This window comes from Macaca thibetana, chromosome 11, assembly GCF_024542745.1.
Source record: "Macaca thibetana thibetana isolate TM-01 chromosome 11, ASM2454274v1, whole genome shotgun sequence".
Taxonomy (NCBI): domain Eukaryota; kingdom Metazoa; phylum Chordata; class Mammalia; order Primates; family Cercopithecidae; genus Macaca; species Macaca thibetana.
In genome coordinates, this window is record NC_065588.1 from 45,700,076 (window position 1) to 45,713,160 (window position 13,085).

Here is a 13,085-nt window from a genome sequence, read left to right on the forward strand (position 1 = left end):
CCACTCTCAATCTTCATTCTCAAAAACACCAAGAAGTTGAACCTGGCCTCCTCCCCAGCCCTGAACCTCCTGGGTCTACAGAGCAGAAAACTGGGCTGACTCTGGATCTCTGGCCCCCTGTTTTTTTCAGGGAGACCCTTCCCTTTGCCTTGTTGTTCCTTGGGGCTAGGGTATCTCTTGGAGCTTCTGTATCTTTATCTCTGTACTCTTTTTCCTCCTCCTCCTCCTCCTCCTCCTCCTCCTTCTTCTTCTTCTCCTTCTCCTTCTTCTTCTTTTCGGGGTCTCGCTCTGTCTCCCAGGCTAGAGTGTAGTGGCTCCATCTTGGCTCACTGCAATCTCCTCTCCTGGATTCAAGAGATACTCCTGCCTCAGCCTCCTGAATACCTGGGACTACAGGCTCTGCCTGGCTTGCTTGCTTTATTTATTTATTTATTTATTTATTTTGTATTTTTAGTAGAGCCAGGGTTTCTCCATGTTGACCAGGCTGGTCTCAAACTCCTGACCTCAAGTGATTCACCCACCTCAGCCTTCCAAAGTACTGGGATTACAGGCGTGAGCCACGGCGCCCAGCCTTTGTACCCTCCTTTGTGTCTGCATATTTCCACATTTAGGAATCTTCCAAATTTGTCTTCATACATTTTCGGGGGCTCTCTCTTTGTTCCTCTTGGGGCTCTTCTCTTTAAGAATACACCAGCCCAGCAGAATACCCCAAGGAGATTGGAGTAGGAGGAGGAGGGCTTTCTTCCTGCCCCCATCCAGAGGTGATTGCTAACCCAAGGATGGTCACACCGTGTCAGGACTCGGGCACGCGCAGGTCACTTCACATTCTGGGCACAGACGCCTGGTCGATGCCCTGCTGTCCCTCCCTCCTTGCAACCTCCCTCCTCCTAGCCCCCGCCCCCTCCGCCCGCCTGGAAAAGGCAAATTTGACATTTTTAAATCCCGAGCCTTAAAGGGATCGATGCGGCCCGGGGGCCCCGCCCGGGGTCGATATTCCTGATTGGGAAGCGGCCGCTGCGCGGAGCCCGCGTGTAAATCACCCGGGCTGGAGGAGGGGGTGTGGGGAGCCTACCACGTCCCAGACTAGTGAAGCCAGGAGGGGTCGGGACCCGGGCGGGACCCGAGGGCGATGGAATGAGAACGACAGGCCTTAGATAACCAGACAGAAGCCCTCCCAGGGCCTCCCCCTCCCGCGCTCAGCCCTGTCAACTCCCCCGGCCAGCTCCAGTCTCGCTTCAGCGGCCGCCACCCTTCGCTGCCCCTGGAGCCGCCGGGGAGGCCAGTGTCGGAGCCAGCCACGCGGCGGCTCCTCTCCGGCCGCTCCCGCGGGGCCGGGGCTTCGCCGTCTGCTGTCACGGAGCCGACAGGCCGGGCCGGCCGGGAAGGGGCGGGTGGCGGGGGAGAGGCGGCGGGGTGAGGCTGGCTTAGCGGGGGCACTCAGTGGGCGCGCAACATATGTTCACCGAATTGAGAGTCTGGGACACCGAGCGGCGCAGGGCAGGGGGTCGGAGGGCACAGGCGGGGTAGGAGATGGCCCAGACCGGGTGAGGGCAGAAGCCTCACTCACGGTGGAAGAAGGCACTCGAGACCGCTCTGGGAACAGCTGGGCTGGGATAGACCACCCCAGCCCTCTCGGGGGACACCTGGGTAGTAAAGAACAAGACATAATGGGGCAGGCAGGAAAGTTTGGACCCCACCCACAAGCGCCTCCACCACCCCAACCTCCGATCCTTGTCGCACTCTGCTGGGGAAACCAAGGCAGCAGATGCTGAGAATAGCCAAAAAGGTTAAAAGCGGGGTCAGCGACGAGGCTGGGGCAGCAACCAGAATTCCTGCATGGGTTTCTGGATCCTCCGCCCACGTGGGGCCCGTTTGCGGGTAAATGCACCACCGCGCCCCCCACCACAGCTCAGACACTTTCCACTCGCTGCAGCTTGTCAGATCCCCCCACCTCCCACTCTGCACCAGTTTATAGAACAACAATTTGGGGAAAACAATCCGGGCGGAGTGACGGCCCGGTAATTGTGACAAAGTGAGTGCGGGCTGCTGGAGAGAGCACTAGGGCGGGAGCGCTGCGGGGCGAGGCGGAGGCAGGGGCGCCTCCCCCCGCCCTGCCGCCCCCTCGTTCTTATTCCGGTCACCTCCCATTCCTCTCCTTGTCTCTTCTCCAATTCCTCTTCTCCCGGCTCCTCGCGCCTTCCTTTGCTTGTTCCTCCATCTCTCTTCCCTTTCCTCCCGGTAACAGCTCTTCTCCCGCTCCTCCCACCCCGTCGCCCCTCCCCCGGTGCGCTTTTTCCTCGCTCACTTCTCCCCTCTCCTCCGCCTTCCACTCGTTTCTTCGGCTTTTCCTCGCGCTTACATTGCCCTTGGGCCCCTGGCTCTCCCCGCACAGTCGGCTTCTCTCCCTCCCCACTTCTCGCTTCCTAAGATCGAACCCTGAGCCCCTTCCCGACCCCCACTCTCTGGGCCGCCAGCGCAGCACCGCATTCCTGGGTTCCCCCCGCCGTAAAGCTGGTGGCGCGCTGCGGCCCGGGGTGCCCCGGCGGCCAGCCTCTTCCCTCTCCCTTGTGTGGCTGCCGCCGCTGCCCCACCACCTGAGCCGGGAGATTGTTTGTCCAGAGGCGGCCGCCGCCGCCCGCGCTGTTTGCAAAGCTTAGCGCGCCGTCGCGCAGTGCGGGCCCAATTAAGTCTCATTCATTATTCAGCGCCCCTGTCCGCCCCCGCCCCCAGCTGTCTGAGGCGTCGCTTTGGGGCCCCTCCCAGCCTAGGTCCCTCAGTGAGACCTAAAAGGTCATATAGAGAGCAGCATTTCCTCTCCAGGCCGAGATGAGGGCTGTGAGGGCGTTTGGAGGGAAACGCGCTGCCTACTGCAGGGAGGTGACACCCGCGAGGCCGACCGTCCCCCCGAAGCCCCCGCAAGTCCAGGCTGGGGGACCTTGGAGATCCACGAGATTTCCAGAGAAGGAAATTGAGGCCCAAGAAGCTGCATGACTTAGCCAAGGTCACGGAGTAGAACCCGGGGTAGGAGCCCGGGACGTTGAAATGAAGGCGTCTTGCATTGCAGCTCCGTGGCAGCGCAGAGGCACAGGAAGGCAGACTACCCCGAGCCCCGGGCTGCGGCCTCGCCCTCCAACCCTCTGCTTCCGTTTCTCCCTCTGGTCCATAGCCCGCGGGACAGAGCAGCCCTGGATTGGGAGGCTCCTCAGATCTCAGGCTCAGGTGCAGAAGCAGAGCCCCTAACTGGAAGGCTCGGAGGTGGGCCCGTGAGGCAAGCCCTGTGGGGGGTTGAGGACAGCTTGGGTTGGCGGTCCCTCCCTGCAGCCTGTCCGTGGATGTCTCTGCCTTAGGGGAATTGGAGGTGGAACCATCCAGTCTTGAAGGTCAACGGAGCGTGAAAAGAGGAGCGTGCAGCTTGAGGTGAGGGAGGAGTCACCTTTCTATTTGTGGGGGTGGGAAGAGGTAATCAAGGACATATTCTTGCATTTACAGGAGTTTGTCCTTTTTTAGCACTAGAGATAGGAGCGTCCTTGCTCCTCCAGGCAGCCCCTCCATAGGGGCAGTCCTGTGCTGCTGTGACTCGGCACCCACACAAGGTGAGTCTGGGGACCGCCCGGACCCGCCCTTCCTTCGGCGGCAGCGCCACCTGGCGGCGGTGGTGCCGTGGTGCGCGAGGCGCTGGGCCTGGGCTGGGGGCTGAGTCTACTGGAGCTGCAGGCGTCTGCAGAGCCTTGCATTCTCCCCTCGAGGGCTGGCGGGAGGAGTCCCAGGCGGGAATGTGATTCCGAGGGCCCGGGGAGGGCCCTGAGGAGGAGCTTGGCCTGGGGAGGCCGGACTTCCGTGACACAACAGACATAAAAGACAAAGTCCATTTGGATGGAAGTGGGAGCGGGGCGAGACATGTCATTTTCACTCTGTGGTCAAAGGAAATGACTGGTCTGACTCGGTCTGGGAGCGGGGCGCCCAGGTACGGCCACTTAATTTGGGACTAGCGGGTGCTGACTGGTTGTCGCTCCAGATAGAGGGGACACTGGCAGGCACGCTTGACGTCTGGTTTGATATTGTGAAGATTCGTCCAGCTGCTGTGGAGTGACTTTTCAAGCCGGCCTCCGAAAGAGGTGGTTGAGTTGTGGGGTGCAAAGGTCTAGGTCAAACGTAGTTTTCCAGGATATTTTAATAGAGGGAATTCAGGACCCCTTTCAAGTTTGACCTGTGGGAAAATCTCATGGCCTGGAGAGTTAGGAAGGCAGGAGAGGGGCTAAAGCCTGGGCCAGTGTGGAAGGGCAGCCACAGTTGGAGTTAAGTCGTGGGTAAGGCAGAGGCTTTCAAAATGTGTGGGAACTTTGGAAAGGCATCCAATGCAGCTCTGCCCCTCCACACATCCCCCCATGAGTCATTTGGGGTCATTGGTCTGATGGGAGGTCTGAAATTTAAACAGCTTTCTCCTCTAAATCTGGAGTCACTGTGGTTGTAAAGAATGGGACTGAGGTGCTAGGACAAGGGATATGAGATAAATAGCACTGGGGACTCAGGCAGATCTGGACTCGACTTTTATGGGAAAGAGAAATGGTTGCTGTGTTGGAGCTTGGACATCATCTTATGACTCTGCTTTTTCCCATCTCTTAGGGTCTAAGGATAACTCTGGGGCCATGACGGCCATGATTCTCACAGAGAACTCCAAGACTTCTGTGCTGCGAGTAAGCGGACTTGTTCTGAGACCTTTGCCCTAGAGGATGGCCAAGGGGCTCCTGGTGACCTATGCCCTCTGGGCTGTGGGGGGCCCTGCTGGGCTTCACCACCTGTACCTGGGAAGGGACAGCCACGCCCTGCTCTGGATGCTGACCCTGGGGGGAGGTGGGCTGGGCTGGCTCTGGGAGTTCTGGAAGCTCCCAAGCTTTGTAGCTCAGGCCAACAGAGCCCAGGGGCAGAGGCAGAGCCCCAGAGGGGTGACACCCCCTCTGAGTCCCATTCGCTTTGCTGCCCAGGTGATCGTTGGCATCTATTTTGGCCTTGTGGCACTGATTAGCCTTTCATCCATGGTCAACTTCTATATTGTGGCCCTCCCACTGGCAGTTGGCTTAGGGGTCTTGCTGGTGGCTGCTGTTGGCAATCAGACCTCAGACTTTAAGAACACTCTGGTGGCGGCATTTCTCACTTCACCTATATTCTATGGCCGCCCCATAGCCATACTGCCCATTAGTGTGGCCGCCAGTATTACAGCTCAGAAGCATCGCCGCTACAAAGCTTTGGTGGTGTCAGAGCCGTTCAGTGTGCGGCTCTACCGGCTGGGCTTGGCTTACCTTGCTTTCACAGGCCCACTGGCATACAGTGCCCTCTGCAACACAGCTGCCACCCTCAGCTATGTGGCAGAAACCCTTGGCTCCTTCTTGAATTGGTTCAGCTTCTTCCCCCTTCTTGGCCGCCTCATGGAGTTTGTCCTCCTTCTGCCTTACCGGATCTGGAGGCTACTGATGGGAGATACTGGCTTCAACAGCAGCTACTTCCAGGAGTGGGAGAAGCTCTATGAATTTGTTCACAGTTTTCAGGATGAGAAGTGTCAGCTGGCTTACCAGGTAAGGCTTTCTTCCCTCAGTCCTGTCTGGTGGCTCTGGTGGCCCTCATGTGGAAGCACTGTACTTACGTCTGTTGGCCAGGTGCCAGAAGGATGTTCTGGCTTCTTTGGATATCTGTTTGCAATGGGCAAAGGTTACGGAGGCTGTAATAGTAGAGTAGGAAAAATATATGTGTATATTATTTACTTTTTATTGAGGTACAACATATATACGGTGCACTAATTTTATGTATACCCCACTCAGATCAAGGGATGGAACATTTCCAGCACTAAGAAGGTTCTTTTATTCTCCTTCTCGGCCTATACTCCCACCTTCAGAGGTTATCTCTATTCTGACTTTAGTCACCATACGTTAGTTTTCCTCATTCTTCTTCTTTTTTATTTTTTTAAGATAGACTCTTGCTCTGTCGCGCAGGCTGGAGTGCAGTGGCTCTATCTTGGCTCACTGCAAGCTCTGCCTCCCAGGTTCATGCCATTCTCCTGCCTCAGCCTCCCAAGTAGCTGGGACTATAGGCACGTGCCACCACGCCTGGCTAATTTTTCTTATTTTTAGTAGAGACAGGGTTTCACTGTGTTAACCAGGATGGTCTTGATCTCCTGACCTTGTGATCTGCCCGCCTCGGCCTCCCAAAGTGTTGGGATTACAGGCGTGAGCCAACATGCCCGGTCCAGTTTTGCTCATTCTTGAGCTCCAAAAAAGTGGAACCATCCATTATGTGTTCTTTTGTATTTGGCATCTTTCTTCTTTCATTCAACATCATGTTTATGAGATTTATTCCTCTTGATTTCTTTTTTCTTTTTTTTTGAGACGGAGTTTCGCTCTTGTTGCCTAGGCTGGAGTGCAATGGCGCCATCTTGGCTCACTGCAACCTCCGCCTCCTGGCGATTCTCCTGCCTCAGCCTGCTGAGTAGCTGGGATTACAGGCATGGGCCATGACGCCCAGCTAATTACATATTTTTAGTAGAGACAGGGTTTCTCCATGTTGGTCAGGCTGCTCTCGAACTCCCGACCTCAGGTGCTCTGCCCGCCTCGGCCTCCCAAAGTGCTAGGATTACAGACATGAGCCACCACACCTGGCCATTATTCTTCTTGTTACTTGCAATTGTAAATTGTTTGTTTTCACTGTTGTGTAGTATCCCATTGTATGATTATACCACAGTTTATTTACTCACTCTATTGTTAATGAACGTTTGGGTTGTTTCTGGTTTGGGGCTATTATAAATAAAGTTGCTATGAGCTTTCTTGTACATGCCTTTGGTGGACATATATACATTTATGTCTTTTGTGGGGAAGAGATCTTGCCAGGGATATGAAGTTCCAGGTTGGACAATGGACAGTTGTGATTAATGGCCCTTGCCATGAGATCTAGAGCTTGTCTATGTTTCAAAAGGCTGGCATTCTTTTTTCTAAAAGAATTTTTTTCTTTTATTATTACTCTCTAAGGCTGGAATTCTAACCTGAGCTGCTGGACCTTTCCCACGGGCAAGTAAAAGCCAATTCTAGAGATATGATAGCCTGATTTAGCAAAGGTGCAAGGAGAGGCCCAGGTACCCTAACAACTTGGGAGATTCTGATTTGTCATCTTCTGTTTCCATAAGGTTTTGGGCCTCTCAGAAGGGGCAACAAATGAAGAAATACATCGGAGTTACCGGGAACTAGTGAAGGTCTGGCACCCAGACCACAACCTGGACCAGACAGAGGAGGCACAGAGGCACTTCCTGGAGATCCAGGCTGCATATGAAGTCCTGAGTCAACCCAGGAAGCCCAGGGGATCCCGGAGGTGAAAAGAAACTTCCCCCTGAGGATTGACTCTTCCTATCAGAGCTGGGCAACTTGTCCCAAATCTAGCTTTGCCCAGGAATGGCATCCCAACAAGGTTAAAGAAACTGCTTGCAGGGGCCGGGAGTGGTGGCTCACGCCTGTAATCCCAGCACTTTGGGAGGCTGAGGCAGGCAGATCCTGAGGTCAGGAGTTTGAGACCAGCAGCCTGGCCAACATAATGAAACCTCGTCTCTACTAAAAATACAAAAAATTAGCCAGGCGTGGTGGCAGGCACCTCTAGTCCCAGCTACTTGGGAGGCTGAGGCAGGAGAATCGCCTGAACCTGAGAGGCAGAGGTTGCGGTGAGCCAAGATCACACCACTGCACTCCAGCCTGGGCAACAAGAGTGAAACTCTGTCTCAAAAACAAAAGAAAAAGAAAAAGAAAAAGAAACTGCTTGCAGGGAACATGAGAAAACCTTAATGGGGTGAGAAAAGGTTGTGGTAGAAGAATGTGTTTATATTCTGAATTTCTGAATTCTTGGCTATTGCATTCTTGACAATTTTTCTTAAAACCAGAGAGTGAAAGGCATATTATAAAACAGTCAAATATCTTTTAGAGTATGGACAACTATTATATATCAATAAAAAATTAATTAGAAAAAATATATCTTTTAGAGAATACACCACCTTATCCCACCCATGATATATTGATGTGTGATGGAGGAAGGTTATTTAACTATTTTTTAAATGTGTAAAACAGCAGGGCATGGTGACTCATGCCTTTAATCCCAACACTTTGGGAAGCTGAGGTGGGAGGATCATGTCAGGTCAGGAGTTCAAGACCAGCCTGGTCAACCGACGTGAAATTCCATCTCTACTAAAAATACAAAACTTAGCCAGGCATGGTGGTGCACACCTGTAGCCCCAGCTAGTTGGGAGGCTGAGTCAGGAAAATCACTTGAGCCTGGGAGGTGGAGGTTGCAGTGAACTGAGATTGAACCACTGCACTATACTCCAGCCTGGGCAGCAGAGCGAGATTCTGTCTCAAAAATAAAATAAATAAATGAATAAATAAATAAATAAATGTGTAAAGCACTATGTCAGCAGATTGAAGAAAAAATGTGAAGGTTCTAGTATTCACAAGCTGTCCTGTGATAAGAGGGATTTGATCTTTTCTATAGATGGGGTGAGACTAGGGTTACATTTCAAAATTTGAGAAAAATATTTTCATTCCATTTATGGGAGAACTTTCTAGCAGCTACACTTTCTCCAAGAAGGAACAAACTACTGTGGAATGGGGGTAGTTCTTCCTCCTCTGCTTAGAGGAGGATTTTTGGAGAGCCCTCAGACTTTACGTAGGTGGTTGGACTGGCTGACTTCTCAGGTCTTCCCATTATTTGAGGTCTGATTCTGGGTTACATACCCTACTCCTAGAAGCATACAATCTGATGGGAGATAATGACACAGGTACACAGATATCAAAGCCCTTGTTCAGTGTTTTGAACTAAATGTCATAAGAGCTATAAATAGTGTATTGGGACACTGGAGGAGGGACAGATAACATTGTTTTATGGGGACTCAGATTCATGATTTTATATGTCATATGTCCCTTTGGGGACTTTGGGGAACCCTAGAGAACCAGCAGCTGGAGCATCTCAAGGGGGCCTTATTCAATTCTAGGTAACTAGCCAGGTGTGAAAGAAAGGGCCCAGGATGTCTCACTTTGCAGAGGAAGATTGGAAACCAGGAACATGATTTTAAATTATGTGCCTTTACTGCAGCTTTCTTGCTGTCTTTGTGTGTGTGCATTCTTTACATTTTTTTCTTCTTTCTGGATGTTAAATCTGAGTAATATATATAATTTTTTTTTTTTTTTTTTTTTTTTTTGAGGCGGAGTCTCACTCTGTCGCCCAGGCTGGAGTGCAGTGGCACGATCTCGGCTCACTGCAAACTCCGCCTCCCAGGTTTATGCCATTCTCCTGCCTCAGCCTCCCGAGTAGCTGGAACTACAGGCGCCCGCCACCTCGCCCAGCTAGTTTTTTGTATTTTTTAGTAGAGACGGGGTTTCACCGTGTTAGCCAGGATGGTCTCGATCTCCTGACCTCGTGATCCGCCCGTCTCAGCCTCCCAAAGTGCTGGGATTACAGGCTTGAGCCACCGCGCCCGGCCTGTAATTTATAAAGTGGAATTATGATCAGGCATAGTGCCGCTTGCCTATAATCCTAGCACTTTGGCAAGCCAAGGCAGGAAGATTGCTTGAGCCCAGGAGTTCAAGACCAGCCTGGGCAACATGGCAAAACTCCATCTCTACAAAAAGTACAAAAATTAGCCGGGTGTGGTGGGGTGTGCCTGTAGTCCTAGCTAAGGAGGCTAAGATTGGGAGGATCACTTGAACCCAAAAGGTGGAGGGTGCAATGAGCCGAGATTGTGCCATTGCACTCCAGCCTGAGTGACACAGTGACAGCCTGTCTCAAAAACACAAAAATAGGCCGGGCGCGGTGGCTCAAGCCTGTAATCCCAGCACTTTGGGAGGCCGAGACGGGCGGATCACGAGGTCAGGAGTTCGAGACCATCCTGGCTAACACGGTGAAACCCCGTCTCTACTAAAAAATACAAAAAACTAGCCGGGCGAGGTGGTGGGTGCCTGTAGTCCCGGCTACTCGGGAGGCTGAGGCAGGAGAATGGCGTAAAAACCCGGGAGGCGGAGCTTGCAGTGAGCTGAGATCCGGCCACTGCACTCCACCCTGGGCGACATAGCGAGACTCCGTCTCAAAAAAAAAAAAAAAAAAAAAAAAACACAAAAATAAATAAATAAACAATAGTGGAATTACGTTGGCGACTATTCTCTCTGTCTCACTCTCTTTTTTTTTTTTTTTTTTTGAGATGGAGTCTTGCTCTATCACCCAGGCTGGGTCTTGGCTCACTGCAACCTCTGCCTCCTGGTTTCAAGCAATTCTCCTGCCTTAGCCTCTTGAGTAGTGGGGATTACAGGCGCCCGCCACCATGCCCGGCTAATTTTTGTATTTTTAGTAGAGATGTGGTTTCACCATGTTGACCAGGCTGGTCTCGAACTCTCGTCTCTACCAAAATACAAAAGAAATTCGCCGGGCATGGCAGCGTGCGCCTCTAGTCCCAGCTACTTCAGAGGCTGAGGCAGGAGAATTGCTTGAACCCGAGAGGTGGAGATTGCAGTGAGCCAAGATGGCGCCACTGCACTCCAGACTGGGCAATAGAGCAAGACTCTGTCTCTACAAAAAACAAACAAAAAACATGACATGTAGCACTACTTCTATAAAATATAAATATATTCAAAATAATCTATAAGGAAAAAGAGACCAAGGAGTGATTAGGGTCTTTACTTGATATGGAAAATTATTTTACTGTTCTCAAATTTTTATTATTATTATTTTTTGAGACGGAATCTCGCTCTGTTGCTAGGCTGGAGTGCAGTGGTACAATCTCAGCTCACTGCAACCTCCACCTCCTGGGTTCAAGCAATTTTCTCGCTTCAGCCTCCCTAGTAGCTGGGACTACAGGCGTGGGCCACCACGCCCAGATACTTTTTGTACTTTTACTAGATACAGAGTTTCACCATGTTGGCCAGGATGGTCTCAATCTTTTGACCTCATGATCCGCCCTCCTTGGCCTCTCAAAGTGCTGGGATTACAGGCATGAGCCACCATGCCCAGCCACTGTTCTCAAATTTTATTATGGTTTTTTTTTTTTTTTTTTTTTTTTACAAAATATGGATATATTTTAATTTACTCAAATGGGAACTGCTGATAAGCAGTTCTTATTTTTCCAGCATGAGCAAGGCTACAATAAATATCTTTGAATATAGGTACTGATGCTTTTTGTTTTTTGTTGAAGCTATATCCCAATAAGTGATAAGTAGGGTCGAACAGAAGACATGATTTTTGGCTGGGCGTGATGGCTCACACCTGTAATCCCAGCACTTTGGGAGGCCGAGGTGGGCGGATCACAAGGTCAGGAGATCGAGACCATCCTGGCTAACATGGTGAAACCTTGTCTCTACTAAAAATACAAAAAAAATTAGCCTGGCGTGGTGATGGGCACCTATAGTCCCAGCTAATTGGAAGGCTGAGGCAGGAGAATGGCATGAACCCGGAAGATGGAGCTTGCAGTGAGCCGAGATCACGCCACTGCACTCCAGCCTGGGTGACAGAGTGAGACTCCATCTCAAAAAAAGCCATGTTTTTTACAATTTTGATTGATAACGTATTGGGCCAGGCATGGTGGCTCAGGCCTGGCATCCCAGCACTTTGTGAGGCTGAGGTGGGAGGATAGCTTGAGGTCAGGAGTTCAACACCAGCTTGGGCAACCTAGCGAGACCTCATCTCTGCTAAAAAAGCAAAACAAACAAACACAAAATTAGCTAGGAGTGGTGGCATGTGCCAGTAGTCCCAGCTAGTTGGGAGGTTGAGGTAGGAAGATTTCTTGATCGTGGGAGGTTGAGGCTACAGTGAGCTGTGATGGTATCACTGTACTCCATCCTGGGCAACACAGCAAGACCCTGCCTCAAACAAATGTATTTGGTTGATATTGTGTCAGATTTCTTCTGAAAAATGTTTTAACAATTTAGACTTTCACCAAGTGCAAGAAACTGGCATTTTCTTTGTAACTGGCTTGGAATGTTACCACTCTTTTAAACTTTTGTCAAGATGATTGTGAGAAATAGTATCTAATTACTTTAATTTGCATTTCCCTGACTCCTAATGAAGTTCAGCATCTCTTCAAATCATTATTATTTTTTTGAGACAGAATGTCGCTCTGTCACCCAGGCTGGAGTGCAGTGGCGCAGTCTCGGCTCACTGCAAGCTCCACTTCCCGGGTTCACACCATTCTCCTGCCTCAGCCTCCCGAGTAGCTGAGACTACAGGTGCCCACCACCACTCCCGGCTAATTTTTGGTATTTTTAGTAGAGATGGGATTTCACCGTATTAGCCAGGATGGTCTCGATCTGCTGACCTCATGATCCACCCGCCTTGACCTCCCAAAGTGCTGGGATTACAGGCATGAGCCACCGCACCTGGCCCTCTTCAAATCTTTATTGGGCATTTGAATTTTCTCTTCAGTGAATTGCTTCATCATATTCTCTATTTATTTTAAAATTGTGTTCCTATTTGTCTCTCTCAAATCTAGTTTGGTGGAATCCTTGCATGTTAGAAACCTTAACCCTTTGTAATATGCATTGTAGATATTTTTCCCTTGCCTATGACTTGTCTTTCATCCTTGAGCATGAGTTTTAGAGTCAGAAGAATCAACAGTAGGATTTGAATCAGGTTGCATTATTTTCTAGTTGTATTTTTTATTTCTTCAGCCTCTTAGAATCTTAGTTTCCTTTAAAATTGAGATAATAGTATCTACTTTATTTAAAACATTTTTTTGGCTAGGCATGGTGGCTCATGCCTGTAATCCCAGCATTTTGGGAGGCCGAGGTGGGCAGATCAACTGGGGTCAGGAGTTTGAGACCAGCCTGGCCAACATGGTGAAAATCCATCTCTACCAAAAATACAAAAATCAGCCAGGTGTGGTGGTGCACGACTGTAATCCCAAGTACTTGGGAGGCTGAGGCAGGAGAATCACTTGAACCCAGGAGGCAGAGACGAGGTAGGTAGCTGAGATCACACCACTGCACTCCAGCCTGAGTGGCAGGGCCAGACTCTGTCTCAAAAAAACAAAAAACAAAAAACAAAAAACAAAAACGGCCGGGCGCGGTGGCTCAATCCTG

General features: G+C 50.8%; 3 protein-coding genes and 1 long non-coding RNA gene across 7 annotated transcripts in view; 2 read left to right on the plus strand and 2 right to left on the minus strand.

The window, feature by feature from the left end:
- LOC126930834 (tubulin alpha-1B chain) overlaps window positions 1-13,085 on the minus strand; it is a 284,282-nt gene that overhangs the window by 222,199 nt on the left and 48,998 nt on the right. The gene's annotated exons all lie outside the window — the stretch shown is intronic.
- LOC126930835 (tubulin alpha-1A chain) overlaps window positions 1-13,085 on the minus strand; it is a 421,509-nt gene that overhangs the window by 164,384 nt on the left and 244,040 nt on the right. The window lies entirely within an intron of this gene.
- Window positions 1-13,085, plus strand: part of LOC126930849 (uncharacterized) — a 252,338-nt gene that overhangs the window by 57,142 nt on the left and 182,111 nt on the right. The window lies entirely within an intron of this gene.
- Window positions 3,508-7,757, plus strand: DNAJC22 (DnaJ heat shock protein family (Hsp40) member C22). Of its 2 annotated transcripts, none has more exons than XM_050748378.1 (3): window positions 3,508-3,964; window positions 4,624-5,570; window positions 7,169-7,757. In XM_050748378.1, the coding sequence occupies exons 2-3, from the start codon at window positions 4,731-4,733 to the stop codon at window positions 7,352-7,354; spliced, it is 1,026 nt and encodes a 341-aa protein (XP_050604335.1). In that variant the 5' UTR covers window positions 3,508-3,964; window positions 4,624-4,730; the 3' UTR covers window positions 7,355-7,757. The 2 variants fall into 2 exon arrangements, with proteins under 2 accessions (XP_050604335.1, XP_050604334.1); XM_050748377.1 differs by having other exon boundaries at window positions 3,875-4,115.